Source organism: Natator depressus, chromosome 7, assembly GCF_965152275.1.
Source record: "Natator depressus isolate rNatDep1 chromosome 7, rNatDep2.hap1, whole genome shotgun sequence".
Classification (NCBI taxonomy): domain Eukaryota; kingdom Metazoa; phylum Chordata; order Testudines; family Cheloniidae; genus Natator; species Natator depressus.
The window spans coordinates 74,467,631-74,487,432 of record NC_134240.1 but is presented as its reverse complement, the minus strand read 5'-3'; the positions used below and the strand labels follow the sequence as shown (position 1 = coordinate 74,487,432).

Below are 19,802 nucleotides of genomic sequence, written 5' to 3'. Positions count from 1 at the left end.
GACGAGATAACTGGCTCTGTGGATGAAGGGAAAGCAGTGGACGTGCTGTTCCTTGACTTTAGCAAAGCTTTTGACACTGTCTCCCACAGTATTCTTGCCAGCAAGTTAAAGAAGTATGGGCTGGATGAATGGACTATAAGGTGGATAGAAAACTGGCTAGATTGTCGGGCTCAACGGGTAGTGATCAATGGCTCCATGTCTAGTTGGCAGCAGGTATCAAGTGGAGTGCTCCAAGGGTCGGTCCTGGGGCCGGTTTTGTTCGATATCTTCATAAATGATCTGGAGGATGGTGTGGATTGCACCCACAGCAAGTTTGCAGATGACACTAAACTGGGAGGAGAGGTAGATACGCTGGAGGGTAGGGATAGGATACAGAGGGACCTAGACAAATTGGAGGATTGGGCCAAAAGAAATCTGATGAGGTTCAACAAGGACAAGTGCAGAGTTCTGCACTTAGGACAGAAGAATCCAATGCACCGCTACAAACTAGGGACCAAATGGCTCGGCAGCAGTTCTGCAGAAAAGGACCTAGGGGTGACAGTGGATGAGAAGCTGGATATGAGTCAACAGTGTGCCCTTGTTGCCAAGAAGGCCAATGGCATTTTGGGATGTATAAGTAGGGGCATTGCCAGCAGATTGAGGGACGTGATCATTCCCCTCTATTCGATATTGGTGAGGCCTCATCTGGAGTACTGTGTCCAGTTTTGGGCCCCACACTACAAGAAGGATGTGGAAAAATTGGAAAGAGTCCAGCGGAGGGCAACAAAAATGATTAGGGGTCTGGAACACATGACTTATGAGGAGAGGCTGAGGGAACTGGGATTGTTTAGTCTGCAGAAGAGAAGAATGAGGGGGGATTTGATAGCTGCTTTCAACTACCTGAAAGGGGGTTCCAAAGAGGTTGGCTCTAGACCGTTCTCAGTGGTAGCAGATGACAGAACAAGGAGTAATGGTCTCAAGTTGCAGTGGGGGAGATTTAGGTTGGATATTAGGAAAACCTTTTTCACTAGGAGGGTGGTGAAACACTGGAATGCGTTACCTAGGGAGGTGGTGGAATCTCCTTCCCTAGAAGTTTTTAAGGTCAGGCTTGACAAAGCCCTGGCTGGGATGATTTAATTGGGGATCGGTCCTGCTTTGAGCAGGGGTTGGACTAGATGACCTCCTGAGGTCTCTTCCAACCCTGATATTCTATGATTCTATGATATTTAAAAGGGACACTGACAAAGTTGAGTGGCCCAAAATAGATCTGGTTTTCCTTTTCGATTTGGGTTGATCTGGTATGTGTTTTGGGTGCTGCTTTATAAAAAAAAAATCTTTTATAGTGTTATCCATCACTGTAGTATGTTTCACTTAAAATTGATATAAAATCCACCAGTATCTACAGGCTGCAGCTGCAAGAAACTGATAGTATAGGTTTTTTTTTAAAAAATGGACCAGAAATAGGAAACAAACAAAATTAGAGGACTATTTCTTAGATTTGGCTATGTACTGGAAAGGACCTGCATTTTAGAAAATAGTCCAATAGCTGGCTCTGCACAGATGGACTCTTGCTCCTTTGTGGAGTTCCATTTAAGTCAGTAGGGATCAGCATCGATGCAAGGAGACACCTACACAAGCCAACAGCAAGACTGGGACCTAAAATACTTATGTTTCAGGCACTCTGTGCAATGTAATTGTATTTCTGCTCCTTGTACTGTGGTCCTCTTTTGAGCTAGTTACGCGGCTTGTACTACCTCAGGTCTTTCAGAAATGTTGTCTTGAAACATGAATAATTCCTAGAAAAAGAAAGTATTGCCTTCTGTTTTCAAAACTAAACCAGGTTTAATTGAGATTCAGTTCTTGTGACTTTTAAATCTTCTTTAATGGGTAGCTGCGTGTGGTTTTCATTACCATAAGAGATCTTTGAGTCTAAGTGTTTCATCCTAACGCAGCAGATAAAAGCAGTCTTTAGTAAACTGAAATCCTATGCAAATGTTAACTGAAAATATGCCCCCACAATGCCTTGTGTGTAGCTGATTAATTCGTGATTAATTCACTGATAAATACTTAAAAATGCCACAGAAAGCAAAAGATGTTAAGAAAATTCAAAATAATGTCATAGCTGTCAAGGTTAAAAATCGTTGAAAACTTTGCATAAACATTTTTCTCTTCAAGTCTTACGTCTCCTGTTTGATCCAAGTTAAAATTCAGCTCAACAGGGCTTTCTGTACAATGCAAGAAATAATTATCCTTGTTTGCAAATTTTTTATAAAATGTGATTAATTTTGTTATTTTCATTCTATTCTATTAGTCTACTTTCATGAGACAATTTTCAAATTGCAATTCACACAACTTATAGTATTGCTACTTATTGTTAGATAAACAGGGTTATAAATATGCAGTAATTCTCAGTGATGAGTTTTTTCTCAATAGCTTATGTAATTTTGAAAGATCATAACACCATTGTGAATAAAAAGGAGCTTAAAATACTTTTATTGGAACTAGCGTACATTAAAAATTTAACAGTAAACAGTGTGTTTGCTCAACCCTGTATCAGTTCAGCCAAGTTTCCCCACTGTTTTTAGCTGTACTTTCAGCATATGTACATATAGCCCATGTCAGCATGTGGACAATGAGATAAAAGCAGAGCCCAACATATATTTTAGGAGGAATTTATCATGATTAATACATATTTTCCTGCTGGTGCTTCAGCAGCATTTGATTTACTATATCCTGGGGAGATGTTAAATTAGATAGTGTTGTCTAGCCCCATGTAGAAAACTTCATGTTGCCTATTTTTCTGTTACTTCATATGTCAGACTGAAGATCTGCTAAATGAGATCAGGCAGCTTAAAGAAGATCTGAAGAAAAAAGATGAAACAATCAAACGATTAGAGCATCAGCTTGTAAGCATAACTATACATTTTGCTCATTAAAACATTTGAATAATAGACATGTATGCATTGCAGAGCATATATTTGTATAGTAATTCTCCTGAAGACTTTTTAAGTGGGCTAGATTTTTGACTTTGATGTTTTATACTTTCAAGATCACAAAGATGTTAATTATTAAGGCTGCGAGTCTGTCACAGAGGTCATGGAAGTAGCAGATTCCATGACTTTCCGTGACCTCTGTGACTTCTGCAGTGACTGGTGCTGGCTCAGGGGCTGCCCGAGCCTGGCAGCCCCTGGGCCAGCAGCAGAAGTTTGGGTATGTGGGAAGGGGCTAGGGACAGGGGGTTGGGGAGTGCGCGGTGGCGCTTACCTCGGGGTGGGGGGCTCCCCAGCTCCCACTGGCATGGCCCTCTTGCAGCTCCTAGGCAGCAGAGGGGCAGGAGGTCTCTGCGCTGCCTGCGCCCGCAGCTCCCATTGGCTGTGGTTCCTGGCCAATGGGAGCTGCGGCAGCCAGTGCTCGTGGCAGGAGCATTGGAGCCGCTGACCTGGCCCCTGCCTCCGCCGCCTAGGAGCTGCAGGGACACGAAGCTGGGTAGGAAGCCCCTGCCACCCCACCCCTCCCCCAGCACCAGCGGGGGTCCCAAGCCATACGCCACAGCCCGGCTCCCACCTCCCCCAGCACCAGTAGGGGTCCCGGGCCACCGTCCCTAGAATTCGCGGCGCCCCCGGACTGTCCCCCACCAGAGCACCCGCAGCCCTCCGCCCAAGTATTAGTCAGGGTGGGTATTTTTAATAAAAGTCATGGACAGGTCACAGGCCCGTGAATTTTTGTTTACGACCCGTGACCTGTCTATGACTTGTAAATAAAAATACCAGTGACTAAAATGTAGCCTTATTTATTATTTATGGCTTTGGTGCAGGATGGTAATAGATGATAACCCTGATTAATGACACACACAGCTTAAATAAAGAAAATTTTAAAAATGATTGGCCAAGTAATTGTTAAATGATTTTTCAACTAATATTGGAATTGAAAAGTGCCTCACAAACTAACAAGAGTATTTGTTATATGCATGATTGAACTTACAGAAAGTGAATATAGTTGTAACTGTTCTCTGAGGCTTTTTTTAAAGCAATGAACAGGTATATCAGTAAAATGAAAAATTATGTTCTTTCCCCGCATAGATTTATTAAAGAGCATATTAAGACAACCACTAATTTTTAATCTTAGGCCATCAGTGCAGTTAATGGCTCCTAAATAGGCAGTAAATACAGCCTTCATGATTTTTTAAAAAAAATCAACTCCCTAGTAAAAGTTCAGTACGTGTATTTTTTTTCTTTTACGGCTGTCCTGGGCTAATTCTGGATTTTGCCTTGCCTGTCACTGCAGCACAGATTGCCAGGTTATAGCAAATTATCTTGTTCTACACAGCCCTGATTGTTGGGTGGTGAGGGGGGAATCCCTATAGCTTTGGATGCTATTTGTTTAAATAATTAGGTAAATAATCTGCTATTTGATCCCCTGATGAGCCTGGTTGATTTGACATTTGTGACCGGTGTAGCTATACTTTAATAGGGGGTGGGAAGACTTTCAAGAGAGGATTGAAGCTTGGCTTGTTGAGAACTTTTTTTTTTTAAGAGACTTCTGCGATGTGAGTAAAAAGTGAGTGAACACCTGTCCATTCTTCAAATCCTCCATGCTCATGCAACCAAAACACTTGCCTTGACTGAGTATAATGATTAAAATTTTGTATTCATCACCACTTTCAGCTTTTGTTTTCATAAATACAAATTAATTCTCACTAACCGTGATAGTTCAGATCACGGATGTGTTAAGGTTGACTCTGGATGGCATCTTAAAAATTTATTTAGGGCTTCATGGTTTTCGGGACAAATTGCACAGCACAAAGCTTTGTAATCTGGCTTTATTTTTTCTGTCATGGGTGGGTGGAGATGTATAAGCATTCGTCTTGTCAACCAGTGGAAGATTTTTTTTCCCCTTCCCCATGTTTTTAAAAAAAAAAAAAAAGCTAGCTAGGCACTGATCCACCTACCACTCCCTTTATGAAAAAAGATTAACAGAATTTAATATGGGGAAACTTTTTTAGAGATGTTTTTATAGAACCCTATAGCATTTGATAGACGATACATCCTTTATATTTTTAACAATCATATAAATGCAATTCCCTGTTGAGAGAAACTTAAAATAAGGAGCACATGTGTGTTTACCACCCCATCAGGTATTTCATATTGTTATATATGTAAAGTATGGTATAAGTTTTTCCAAGCAAGTACTGATAAAATTTATACTACACTATCACATATTCTGTACGTTCCATATATTTCAGAGGAACTTCTTTAGAAATGTTGGAGGCTTTTAAAATTGTATCAGGACTATTTGTCTTATTCCTTCACCTGCAAAGTCAGGCCCCTTAGTTACAATAAGAACAAAACTTCAGGCGTCCAAGGGAGAAAAATTACTAATAACATTATAGAAATCTGTAAATACTATTATATAGTATAAATAAATAAATAGTAAATAAATTATAGAAATACTGTAGCGTTTCCAAATATAGTTATTACAATTTTGAGGTTTGATATCGTGAAACATCACACAGCTACACTGAAATACTTTACTTTCAGATGGTATAAAACTCCCATTTCTAGCCACTAAGGATTTCAAGGTGTTTGATCTTAAACTTGTCACCAGCCTGGTCGTTGAAGATGAGAGAGTAAGAACATGTCATTTTGGAGAAAGATTCTCCTTTTGAAGAGAAGGAAGAAATAATTCTATAGCAGGTTAATTAGAGTGAGGCAAGAAATTAATGGCTGTTTAGACTTTCACAGGTTTATAACGTTAGACTAAGGCCCAAGGGGAGAGGTTTGTGGGCTGAGGTAAAAGGAAGTGGTCAAAGGTGCATGATGTATTGATTTATAATATGGCTCTGCAATTTTTCACATGGATACTATCTCCATCTCTGTTTGTAAATATATGTGTGTACATATACTCATTGAAACTGGCCTGGCCTGTATACGTGGCTTGTATTCACTTTCTTTCTCTGAAAGGGAAATGAAAAGTTAGGTTTTTATTTTTATTTTTATTCACTGTAAATCATAGAATTCCAGGTAATACAATAACAAAAAGACAAATGAATAAAATAAAAAAAAAACAGTCTTACCTACGGTTAGTAGACCTTCAAATTATATTTACCTTCTTGCTGAGTTGTATACCTAGTTGTTACAGCAATTGACAAACTTTGGTATGTAGATGGGAACTGTATTCTAAAGAAGAATAGATCTTGGGATCATAATTATTTGAAGATGCACTGAATATAGTAATGTAGGGCTTATCTTCATGGGAAGTTAGTGCAGAGTAAGCTAGGGTGTGAATTTTAAAGTGCACTAACTATTCCACACTAACACTCCATGTAGACTATAAAAGTACCTCTGCAGTTTAGCTTCATACAGTTGCAACTGAGCTAGTAGAAGCTTGTACTAAGCTATACCACACAAAGGCACTTTCAGTGTGCTCTAAGACTGTCTACACAGCGTGTTAATGTGGAATAGTTAGTGCACTTTAAATTCACACCCTAGCTTACTCTGTACTAACTCCCCTGTGTAGACAGGCTTTTAGAAATTTAAGTGAGCATAACCCACTCCCCCACCTAAAACCTGAACATCAATTCTAAATTATTTATAAGCATTCTCTGGGAAAACATTCATAGAATCATAGACTTTAAGGTCAGAAGGGACCATTATGATCATCTAGTGTGACTCCTGCACAACGCAGGCCACAGAATCCCACCCACCCACTCCTGTAACAAACCTCAAACCTATGTCTGAGCTCCTGAAGTCCTCAAAACATGGTTTAAAGACTTTGAGGTGCAGAGAATCCTCCAGCAAGTGACCCGTGCCCCATGCTGCAGAGGAAAGCGAAAACCCCCCAAGGCCTCTGCCAATCTGCCCTGGAGGAAAATTCCTTCCTGACCCCAAATATGGCGAACAGCTAAACCCTGAGCATGTGGGCAAGACTCACCAGCCAGACACCCAGGAAAGAATTCTCTGTAATAACTCAGATCCCACCCGATCTAACATTCCATTACAGGCCGTTGGGCATATCTACCGCTAACAGTCGAAGATCAATTAATTGCCAAAATTAGGCTATCCCATCATATCATCCCTTCCATATACTTATCAATCTTAGTCTTGAAGCCGGATATGTCTTTTGCCCTCACTGCTTCCCTTGGAAAGGAACTTCACTCCTCTGATGGTTAGAAACCTTCGTCTAATTTCAAGTCTAAACTTCCTGATGGCCAGTTGTGTAGGACTTTAAATACAAGTTTCCCAGCTAAAATCATTACATCACTTTGCAACATACCACATAATGGTTGAACATTAAACTTGAGTCTTATTACCAAAATACCATTCACATTGTGTTTCATTGGAAAAAAATGTGTAATACATTCATTTTGTTTTCTTTCTTTTCTTTGATGGGGGGGTAAGGCAACTAGGTGTAACTGTCACAAAGATGGCCAAAAACCTAAAGGGACAACGTGCACATATGCTGACAAATTCACACAAACCTCCTGCAGGAGAAGTTCTGTGAGTAACACTTACCATTCTCTCTCTCAAGTAAGATTTTGTGTGTTTCATTCTCTGATTCATTCTTATTTTATACCACTCCACCATGTGACTCTCGTCTGCTCTAAAGATTTTTCACGCTGTGTAAGACTGATTATTGCATTTTTATATCCTTGTAATTCTGCAGCAGGTATTTGACATTCTTTTAAGAGTTCAGTCTCCAATCATATTTTTTCTTTTAGAGCATGTGTTTACTAATGAATAAATAAAATGAGGCAATAATAGAAAATCTGTTTCTCTTTTTAATTTTAATAACAATTTAATTCTCTTGGGCCAAGGCGCTGTATCTCTGATCACACATTAAAACACTTTTAAAAACAACGTTTATAGTACAAAGTACTCTCATTTGATCGAGTTTCTTTGTGGTAAATTTCAGGGTCTCTGTGCTCACTTGTCCTGACAAAAAGTAGCAATGTATTTGACCTGAATTTAATTCATGAATGTAACAGAAATTGTCCTCTTTCTCATTTATTCCGCTAGAGAGTTTAGCATCATGGATTTTCAAATATTTAAAGGGTGGAGGTTATGGTAATACAGCGACAATCTTCCCTCCCATATGCAGTTACATGGATGAACCTTCTCTCACATTTCCAACTGCATTATATTTTGGGGGCAGCTATACCAATAACTTGAGGAGTGTACTTAATGTTGTATTCTGCCATCTTAACACCCAGGAATGAGGAGCTAGCAGCACTATGTGACCAGCTAGCACTGTGAGCTGCCAGCATATGACCCAGGGACAGGTTTGTCTATCACTGCTCAGATAGTTCCGATAATTTTCTTAAATGGCTCAATACAGTTACTCAGCTTTCATTCTGACACCAGTGTATACAGCTTAGACATGAATCACTTTTACATTTGTAAAAGTTGTTGGGAGAATTTGATGTAAGATTATCAAAAAAAAGAAAAGTTTCTAGTTCTGAGAATTGCCAATTTAGATTCCCACTACTGGGATCCAAACAACGCCAGTGTGCAAGCTGAGAAGCCTCTAGCAAGCAGTGTCCGGGGTACATTCACCATCTCTCTTCTTCCTTGCTTTAAATACTGAGGATAGAAAAGAGACTGTAACCTTTAACCACCCTTCACTTCCTTCTGACTTCTTCACTACTTGAAGCATCGATATTCTTGATGTTCCGCTTACTGGGTGTGTCATATTTCTGTCCCTTTGGAACTTGTTTTTTTGGAAATGTCTAGTCTGTATTTAGGTTGGAGTCCAGCCCTCTTGTAAGGCTTCATTTTTCCATGTTTCAATTTTGTTAGGTTGATTATTTTTATCTTATGTGTGTTTTCATTGTGTGTGGCCATTGGCATGGATAAAGTAGCTTAGAGATGTGGGCTTCAAGCCTTATGCTTCTTGCAGTGACATAATTTCCATTACAAATGTCCACGTTTGAGGCATTTATTTGACATTTATTAGGAAAAATCAAAAATTCTCAGGCCACCTATGACTCTCCTGACCTCTTCACTCCTTTGGTCAGGATGAAATCCGCTCTTTTATAGTGACAGAGCACAGCTGCCATAGCAGCCAGGAGACAACATACTATAATATCGCAGACTTGAGTATGTGGGATTCTTCCTAGTGTTGTAGGGCCTTGTGGCTTCATGCGCCTCTGTGACACCATTTTTCAGAGTATGTCTGAGTCCTATGCAATGTTGGTTAAAGAAGGTGTACTGTGCCCGTCGTGATAGCATGGGCACCTTAGCATGTCCTCACAGAGACCATCAAAGTTAGAGATTTATAGTCCTGATGGGATGGTTGTTCCTTTCTATAACTGTGCTTTCTCAGATCACGGTGAGATTTTCAGCTGTGGCAGATGAAGGATGACCATCCCCTAGAAGTAGTTCCCTTCTCACTTATTTTCCTATCTGAAGTAATGTTCAGTGAGGCCTCAGGACTGGTCTGAGGTCCTCAGAGAGACAATCCAATTATTCAGGATTGTGGACACTGCAGGATTAGTTTGTCTTGCAGGGCTATTTTCCCTCTGATTTGATCCAAAGTTGTCAAGACAGCACCTTGATGATAGTTACCTCAGCCATTATGATGGTGCCCAATCTTGCTAGCTCACTCAGGAAGTTTAGTTTTTTTAATTGAAGCAACTGCCATACATCACTCTGCTGACTCTTCATGTGACAAAGAAAAGCAGTGTCATAGCAAAGCTCTTAAATTGAAAGTAAAATTAGCACCATGAATGGTCCCTTTGGGCCTTGATCATGCATTTTGTTCTGCAAGAGGGAAACCCCTAGTTGGGGTGCTTTGCTGCCAATCAGTGCTAGATATTTCTGGATGTAATCTAGTGTGGGTTCAACCCAGTGTCACTGACAGAGGATTATCTCTTGGACTGGGATCAAAAATTCACCAATTCTGGTGCTCCCAAAATATATTGATAATTCAGGCAGATTGAGAGCAAGATGCTGTTACTAGTTCTGGCCTGAGCTCAGTACTTTTCGTTCTCTAACTCTCAGGAAGTTGGAAGCACATATCCCACTTCCTAGTATAGTGGATCTCTTGATCCCATTGTAGTCATTTTGAGCAGGCTACTACACTTGGAACAGTCAAAACTGTCTGAGTTTTGTCAGGCTCTACTTGGGTGCCATGTCTGCTTTCCACAGTCTGGTACGTAGATGGGCAATCTTCATTCACCCTATGATAACTAAGTTTCTGAAAGGGTAGCTCCATGATATTTCCTCTAATGCATACAGTACTTCTCATATGGGATCTGAATCTGAACTTTGTCGCTCTGTTGTCTTTGGAGACAGTATTCCTCATACTCCTGTCACAACCACAAGTTAGTGCTTTGTAGTCGTCAAGATTGTTCCTTTCTATACCACGTCCATAAAAATTTTAGTCCTGAGTGCTCACTCCTAATTCCTTTCTAAAGTGGCCTGTGATCTCACTCCCATAATTAGCCTGCTTGTAAATTGTGCTGAGTCTAGTTCACTTGAAGGGAGATCAGGCTCTAGTACTGAATCTATGCATAAATTCTCTAGACATTTTTATGACCTCTCTGCTCAAAGAGTGTCCAAATGTATTAGGTTGTATTTATATAGTTGTTGGTACCTGGCAGGCATTCAGCCACCTGGAGGTATCGGAGTGCACTCGGCTAAGTCTGAGGCATCTTCTACAATATCCATGTGCACTGTGTCAATCACTGAAATATGCAGTGGGCTGTATACACACTTTTTTGCAACACTATACTCTTGCTTTGGGCTGTACATTAGATGCCCAATTCAGAGGCGCAATCTTGCAGTACCTCTTAATTAATACTTTTCAGACCTTCCTCTTGGCAGTTCATAACTTCTTGTTAATCTCCAAAAAAGGAGGAACCTTATGGGTAATTCACAAAAAAAGAAAGTTACTTGCTATTTGGCTGTTTGAGTTGATCACCTATAGGGATCAACAATTCCATGCTACTTCAGAGTTTCTCCTATGAAAATTTCTGAATCAGTGGAAGAAACTGCAGGAGCAGTTGAAACCATTCTCCTTAAAAATTTGGAGACGGTGGAGGGTGAATGGTCCTGTGGACACTGTTATCTAGAAGGATCCTAGCTCTTGCACCAGAAGCTCATTTATTCCAAGAGTGGGGATCCATACTGACAATCATTTCAAAGAGCCCCACTCCTATAGAAAGTAACCAATTTTAATGGTTCTACAAATCAAATGTCTTAATATAATCTTGCAGGTAAAGACTCTATAACCTAATGATTTTGAAAAACAAATAAAAATGAGTTAGGTATACTTTTTGTTTGATTTGATGCATGTTTAATAGGAACATTGATGAGACTTTAATAGCACAGACAAATCAGTGAAATAGTGTCTGAGTTGGCTCAGACACTGTATGTATCCTTAATCAATTTGAATGAGTGCATATTAGGGCGAAATGCAATGGTTTCTCCTTTATAACAACGTCCCCACAATTAACTGCTGGGCCTAGAACTGCACTTATAGTCTAATTTTCACCTATTGCCTAAATTAAACTGTAAAGGTAATATTAATGTTCAGGATCTGAGGAGTGAGCCCAGAAGTGAAGGGAAATGTTGTGTAATACTCTGTGTTTTAAAGAGAGGCTGTCAACTTGAACTTCTTGGAAACTTTTTTTAAAATTCCAGTTTTAATCATATATGAATTTAATAGAATGTCCTATTTTTTTAAAAAAATTTCTCTGTACATAAAATAATAAATAATATAAGTTTGAGCTACCCTCTTCATATTTATAAGGATCTTAACAGGAAGAGGAAAAACTGACCAAGAGAAAAAATGAAAATGACTATTCAGAAAGTGTCAAATATTCAAAGTAAACCAGAAAAAGTTTTCTTGTTAACTTTCAGTGTGTGTAATCTTGCTGTTGCTTGTAACTACTGGGTTTAAAACTTTTAGACAGAAATGTGATTTTTTTCCCCCAAGATGGTATCCCTCTGATGTACACAATTATACGTTTTGATGATGACACTGCCTATCTTTCTCTATAATGAGACAGAAATTGGCACAATGATTATAGGGCTCACTATGGTACTTCTTATAAGAGAGGTGTTAACCTTGGTCTCCTGGCCAAATTCCAGTTTGGGTAATTACGTTCTGTCTACTGATAGTCTCTGTAATTTCAATTGATGGGGTTCTTCACTTTGTCTTGATGTATTGCTTAACAACATACAACAGCACCTCATAGGATACATTCTACAGTCTGTCACGGAGAATTTCAGTTGTGGGTGAAGTGGTTCCTATGAGTGACTTTTCCTTCTGAAGGAAAGGCCCTTTAAAACTGAAAGATATTAGCCAAGTGGAACTCTGTGTCGTCAAAGAGGGCGTGAAGAAAGATGTGACTAGATCTTGGCGCTAATGGGCCGATGTGGCTGGCCCTGGGGCCAGCTGCTCAGGTGCCTCGCAGCCAGCTGCACAGGCTGCTGCAGCTGCAGAAGTCATAGATGTCACGAAAAGTCACAGAATCCATGTCTTCCATGACAGAATCACAGCCTTAATTACAGCAATTGGAGTTGAAGAGAGTAAGTACCTTGTGGTCCATGGTGAGATGGATGGTCACCAGCAAAAGTTTCACAGATGATTTGTGGTTCTTGGGCCACATTATGGGTGCCACTCTGTTAAAATATTAACTAGCAATAGCACAGCACCCTGTGGCTTTTGATTTGTAATTGGAAAACACTAAACAAATTTTGCCTTTTTAGTTTAATTTTCTGATGTATATAATGAATGAAAAGGTGAAGCAGGAAAAAAAACTGATTTAACTAATACTAAATACGTTTTGTACTAAATTTGTCTACATATGTTGATGGCCTGGTTATCAGTCTAAAACTAGGTACTTTGATATCCTCTGTTTGATGAATACCTTGTTATGTTATCCTGTATAGCTTTGATTTTTCAAGGGAGCCTAGGGGAGTTAAGCACCATTTGGTTATTGTGAAAATCAGCCTATGGTCCTTATGCACCATTCACATGTATTTTCCACTTTACCTGTAATTTTCTTGTTTTTGTGACTCAAATTCTAATTCCTAACAAAGTTGGTTTTTAAATTTAGTTTTTTGGGAATCTATGTAGGCCTAGTTTAGCTTAGCAAATAAATGTTCTTTACCTTCTATATTTGTCCAAGTCGGAGACAGATAAGCTATACAAATAGACACGGCCACAGTAAGCACTAAGGCACTATTTCATTGAAATTTAATTTGTTTTTTTTGACCCTTCATTTTAAATAAGTCAGTTCAAAATAAATGTTCTCAATCCGTTTCCTCCTCCCGTCATATTGTAACCAGAGTACAAAACCCACATTTTTAAAGCTTTTGTTTTATTCCATTGAAATGATTTGCTAAACAGTGACTGTATCAAGCTACAATGGAAGATGTGCATGCAAAACTTTTTTAGCTTGATTTCACAGTGACAGCAATTTTATAGTCTCTCTGTTAATGTGAATGTTTGTGTACTCTCTTACATGGCTGAGTATAATTATAAATATAGACGTATTGGCATGAAATCACAATTGAGCTGGAACCAAATTATATAAAATATCACTTGCAAAAAGAAAAAGAGAGACAATAAGCTGTATTTTCATGATGGAGGAATACTATAAAAGGAAATGGCATTAGAGACCATAATAAAATATCTTTTCTCACCACAAAACAGTGTAGTTTTTTAATAACTTCTTTTGCTTCGTTATCTTTCATAGTCAGCCTGAAATAATAGCCTTAAATGCATGATGCTTGCTTCCTGGAATTCAAATTCAGTACTGCTAAATCTGGTATTAATTATGAAATGTTGTGACTGTTTACTCAAATGGACTATATTTTGCAGAACAGAGTGAAATTTGAATACCCTGTAGCAAAAGTATAGTTCCTCTAGACACTTTAATTCTCAGATCCTTAATGTTGTCAAATATGAAGGTCAGAGAGCTCCTTCTGTCAGTGTACGTTGACTTTTAGAATTGTATTACTGATTTATAAATCCTGGCAACTCTGGTGGTCATGTGTTACAACAGCTCCTATAGAGTAAGTATTCATCTGAAATCATAACCACCATCCCTAGCAATATTTTAGGAAATAGAACTTAAATATCAAACAATTAGTGTAGAGGATCTCAAAGTGTAGGGGTCAGAATAAAATAATAAAACGGATAAATAAAAGAATAAACTATTCCAGCAGTGGTGGTGATGCTGCAGCTCCCTGTTTTTAAAGTATAACAGAGTTCTAATTTAGCAGTTCCTTGTTAAATAACTTTGTTTTACATTGTCTTCGGTAACTACATTTTTAGGATTAATTTAAGATGGTTTATACTTCAGTGCACTCCATCCTTCCACTTTTTGGGTTTTTTGTTTTGTTTTTGTAAGTGGATGTGTGCTCTGATTAAACAAACTCCTTTTTAAAAAGTGGTGGCCATTACCATGGCCATTTCACTATAGCATATCTGTTTCCATTAGCATGTTAGGGATCATCACTCTTTGTGCTGGGCTTTTTCATTCAAGATCTCTACCACAAGACACTTTCCGAAAGCAAATTTAGTTCTTCTGTTTTCTAAGCCAAGTGCACAAACAATTTCAAGCTTTGTAGTTTTAGATTTATTCTTTTCATCTCTAACTCATTCATAAGGCACAGAGACTTGGAATAAATTTTTCTTTAAAATAGTTAAGGATTGGGACATTGCTATTTAAAAAGAGTTAGTGTGCCTGCCTGGTCACTTCCATGACTTTTATTACACATACTTTGCATTCATGGTATATAGGGTACTGATTATATAGCATATTATATTATGAATGTAGGCCCCCATTGGTGCAGTAGACCATAATTGCTTAGAGAGAACCATTACTGTCTGCATTATATCGATAATCCATAGAATAAAGCCTTCCACATATTCACTGATGCAGTAGATCATGATAGCTCCATAAGGACTCACTATGATCTCCTGTATGTTATCTACTTATTCCATTAATCTTTATCTTTTAAAACTATCGTTAAGTAGTAAAACAAAACCCCTAGATAAACTAATTCATAGGAAGTTATGTTTAATATTAAGGACTTGATGTCAATGCACAAAATAGAAATCTGTTGGAAGCAAGGCTTGTGCTGTCTTCAGATTGCTGCCACATGCCTAGATATTGCAGCAGATGTGATATATAAGGTAAGATCACTGGCTGTTACGAATCTTGGAGCATCTAGGCACAACAAAGGAAAGTTATATTTTTAGTCTTGTGTATGTTTGAAGACTTTTATATTTGATGTCAGCTACCACAATTAAAAACTGTGATGGGGTAATAGCAATAACTTTAATGTAGTTTGATCTCCAGTTATTGAAGATATATGGGCTGCTCCCTGTCCTGGCATAATTTCAGGATCGTTCATAACAATTTCAAAATACTGTCATGTGAGGTCACCACTGGAGGTATGAAATCTCCTTACCTACTGTTTATTTTACAACGATAATGAAAAAACCCTAATATTTTACATGCCTTAGGGAAGTGGGCAAGTAGAATTTTGCAAGGCTGGTTTATAATGAACTTTGTGCTTGGGAGTCAGGGAAAGGTAACTTTCTTTTGAAAGTAGCAATAGGGTATTCAGTCCCTGAGAACAAATATAAAAATTAATTTTACAGTTTGTTTACCTTTTTTAAAAAGTGTTCAACACTTGACTTACGAAAGTTCAAACTTGCTAGAAATACTTTAAAAAAAGAAGGGTCTTATGCTCAAATAAATTGGTTAGTCTCTAAGGTGCCACAAGTACTCCTTTTCTTTTTGCGAATACAGACTAACACGGCTGTTACTCTGAAACCTAGAAATACTTTGATTAAATATATTGGTCTCTAACCATTGCATGCATTGATTCAAGACACTGTGGGTTTACTGTCTCTAATATTAAACAGATACAGAATTTTTAAAGCCTGTTCTTTGTCATTTTAAAAATCTGCTGATGACAAATTGTTTGACTTGTATTTATGAGGACAGTTGTAAGTACTTCCTAAGAAACAGAAAAATTAAATTTGCTAATGATACAATCTGTGCACGATTATCACTCCTGGGTCTCAGCTCCTTGGCGTAAGACTGATGGAAGGAACTCTTCTAGCTCTCAAGTATTTTTTTTCTATCCTGAAGCAGTAGATGGGGAAGAATGGAAGCTACTTCCCCAACTTGCAGTCATATGCCACCCTCTACCAAGAATAAATTCACCCTCCTAACTTTTCCATCAGTTCATTGTTGATTCTTGTTGGCAAATCAAGTCTTGACAGGAACAAGCACAACATTGGCTATTGCTCCAATTATCCTCTAGATCCTAGCTGAGGTATCCTATCCTTTATCTGTTCCAACTTTGCCTTCTAGTCAGGCCTGGTTCAGATTTCTACATCTCCTGAAGTCTTTGAATTAGTTGGCTCAGCATACCTCTGCAATATCTTGGTGCCTGCTGTTTGGTTTGGCATCTGGACCTTTTTTGGGGGGGTGGGGCGGCACTTTGGTATGATTTAAGGTAGCCTTAAAGCTGAGTGTATTGGTACTTGCTCTGCTTTTTTGGCGCTGAACTTCTGTTTTTTTGCTCAGCATATGTCTTAATTCAGTGCTAACCTTTATGCTCAACTTTAGTTTCTCTGGTTGTCTGGTAATATCCCTTTTTGCATCACTTCCTTATACTGTTATTAGTTATGGTGTCCAAAGAAGATTGATGACTACTCAGCAGCTTCAAATCTTTTGTGAATCAGAACAATGTTCAGAACAGAATTGTGTATGTTGCGTGTCTGCCTCTGACTCAATTGCAATGTGCAGGAGTGCCCAATACATGTGCAGATGTCATCCCCAGCACTTCAGAAATGTGGCGAGTTCTTCAAGCCCTCCTTAAGCAACTCATGGAGCCCACTGTAACTTAGTCCAAGGCCAGCCTGGCGTGCTTTGAAGGATAAACTCTCAAAGCTAATGGCCACCCAGCACCAGGATGCAGTGCCAGTGCTACTTGTATCAGTGCAGGCTCTGCCTCCTTGCTAAGCTAAGAAGGGGGGCTTCCCTCTGAAGCATCCTGCATCTCCACCAAGCAGGTGCTCTTGGATGTTTGGCACTGGTTATTATATGAGGTGGGGGCTCTGTGCAGCTCACTGAGTTAGGAGACACATAGGGGGTCAGCTTCTCCCTGACATTCTTGAAGGCCCTGATTCCAGGCAGCCTCATACTGGTACATCTGTATTTCCCCTCCTGCATTCATTTGCTTGAAACAGAGATGGGGATATGGATATTGCTATATCCTTGGAAATTAGAATCAATAACTCCTGGTCCTTTGTGAGATTACCACACAATAGAAGTTCCTAAGTATTTTTCTTGCCCTGTATTAGCAGGTGTATGTTCTCTTGGAGCACTCAAGTACTTCTTTTGCTCTGAGGCTGAGGCTCATTACTGAGACTTGGCATTCCTGTGCAGGAAGTTCTGCCCTGGACACCTTTACTGACACGTCTTGCGCCAGGGGCTCTGACGCAGCCAGTATCCATGCTGCATAAAACTTCCTTAAGAAGCTCTGGTCCTCATCCCTATCTCATCAGCTATTCCAGCCCCTTGAGTTTGGAAAGGCTAAGCAACAAGGTGGTGACTATAATTTGAATGAGCATGAGCTCCAGGACTCTGCAGGTGCCAAGTGCATGTTCATGCAGTAGTGACTCTGCAAGAGAGGATCCTAACTTTCCCTAGCTTTGTCAAAAACAGCTGACTTTCAGTTAATATTGGTCCAGAAGCGTACAAGGGGCATGATTGAGAATTACATGGCCCAAGAATTGCCATTCAGGAGTGTTGCCTTGCCCTTACACCCTGTTTTAGACTCGTGAGTATGTGGCAAATCCCTTACAGCTTACCCTGTCTCGTAAATGGTCAAGACCAAGGTCTCATGTGAAAAGTAGAGGATGAAGCTGGCAGCATCTTTGGGGAGGATTCTCACTGGCCCACTCCCTTCACCTCAGAGTGTATAAGTTACTTGTTTCATACCTTTTGCTTTTTTCTGAGGCTTATCTTTTATCTTACTATGATTATGTTGAATTGCCTTTTCTTTCTGCATGTTTCTGCTCCCGTGCAATCAATGAACGTATCTGGGGTGTTTGGAGAGCAGCATTTTACTCAGTAGGGAGAGGCACATGACAGCCCGTAGGGCACTTGGTTTACACTCTATCTGCTATGACTGCCTTGAAACCGTGAGCTACAGTAGCTTAAGTTCCACCAGTCTCACACAAAGGCTCTGTGATCCAGGAAAATCCATAAAACACCTTTCGAGAAGCTAAGGTCAGTGATGTTTCCATTTTTCTTTTTCAGTGTGGCCTGGTTGTTTTAAGAAGTTTATAATGAGGTAATCCTGCTTGGGCTAAACCCTGGGACACGGATTCTCAGCCTGTATGTGACTGTTTTCCATATTTAATGGGGCACTGCCAGACTGTCTAAGTTATTATTTTGCAAAATCTGCTGTAATCCGAATAGAAATGTTTAGCAGCAGCTTTTCTGATCTTTTCTGCTCCCAGTTTTATGCTGCCTGAGGCATTGTCTTCTCAGCAGATGTTTTTGTTGTTTTTTTCCCCACCCTCCAGTGAATCATTATGTAGACAGTATGGCTAAGTAGTTGTCTGCTGAAACATCTTAGTTGTAAATGCTATTGTTAAAAAGCAAAATTCCCCTCCCATTAGATATGGAAATACTTACTTCACAACTTCTGCCTTGACAATGTCCCCTTAAAATATAATCTTTTCTATTTTCCATCTTTATTTAAAATTGGACAATTGGTGTATACAATATAACATATAAACCCATTAAAGCTACATTAGAAAACAGCAAGATATATTTACTTACAGTAAAATAAACGTTGTGACATTTGGAGTTAGTAGACTGTCCCGTCTCGTGAGATTAAGCACATTTTACGCAAAAATAACACCACCCCGCAGGCTCTTTCCCAGAGCAAGGTTAATACCCTGTTTGGCACACTAAGAAGATGCTTTAAATAACCACTTCCAGCAGTTGACCAAAAATGCGTAGGTAAATAACTCAAAACAGGAAATCTTTATAGTAGAGGTCCAGATCTAAAATAGACTAGCTGTAACTCCAACTCTTATGCCTTAGTCAAATCATTTAACCTTTCGGCCTTAGTTTTTACATTTGTAAAATAGGGATTAATAATAATTACGTGCCCTACAAAATTATTGAGAAATTCTTATAAAGTATTACATAAGTGCTAAAAATCACCCTACTGTAGAAAAATTCCTACAGCGGCTCAGTTCACTTTTAAATCTGTTAACCACACACGAACCAAATACAAACAGCTGAGTTCAATTTCTCCTGGAGAAATCTGGGCCCCAAAATTTTCCCCAGTCTATTTATATTAAATGAGTTAGTTAAATTTGGAAGTAACTTGAAAGAAACATCTCTCCTTCCTTCACCAAAATCAAAGATCCTCACAAGGCCAGCCCTGTCGACAGTGTTAAGATTATAGTAACCATGGACAAGAGTCTGAAAATTTGTTTCGTGGGCCTAGCTACCTGAAGCAGCTAGGGTGAGCTCTGAACTGTGTATTTAGATGGTCTTTTTCCTACTGATTGTAGAAAATGTTCCAATATTGTTCATGCAGCTGTTGGACACCATGTGTCTTAACATTTTTTTAAAAAATTCTGTCACGGATTGTACCTTGTTTATGGGAATATTTTTCTCATTCCGACATCAGTGGATACGGTCCAAATTGTGCTGATAACATTGCTGGACCTCCAGCAAGCAGAATTTGCCATCATATAACTGTCTACTCCTTGGCCAAAGCCTGCGTGGGCCTTAACAACCACTGATGGAGGGCTCCATAAAT

At 39.2% G+C, this 19,802-nt stretch overlaps 1 protein-coding gene across 9 annotated transcripts in view; it reads left to right on the top strand.

Annotated features, from left to right (window-relative positions):
- CCSER2 (coiled-coil serine rich protein 2) overlaps positions 1-19,802 on the top strand; it is a 131,075-nt gene that overhangs the window by 88,946 nt on the left and 22,327 nt on the right. For 6 of the 9 annotated variants that reach the window (XM_074958782.1, XM_074958781.1, XM_074958787.1 and 3 more), the window contains exons 8-9: positions 2,799-2,885; positions 7,377-7,475. The exons of 2 other annotated variants lie outside the window; for them this stretch is intronic. In XM_074958782.1, coding sequence (XP_074814883.1) covers positions 2,799-2,885; positions 7,377-7,475 — 186 coding nt within the window. The remainder of the gene's footprint in view (positions 1-2,798; positions 2,886-7,376; positions 7,476-19,802) is intronic. One more of the 9 variants, XM_074958788.1, reaches the window with a different exon arrangement.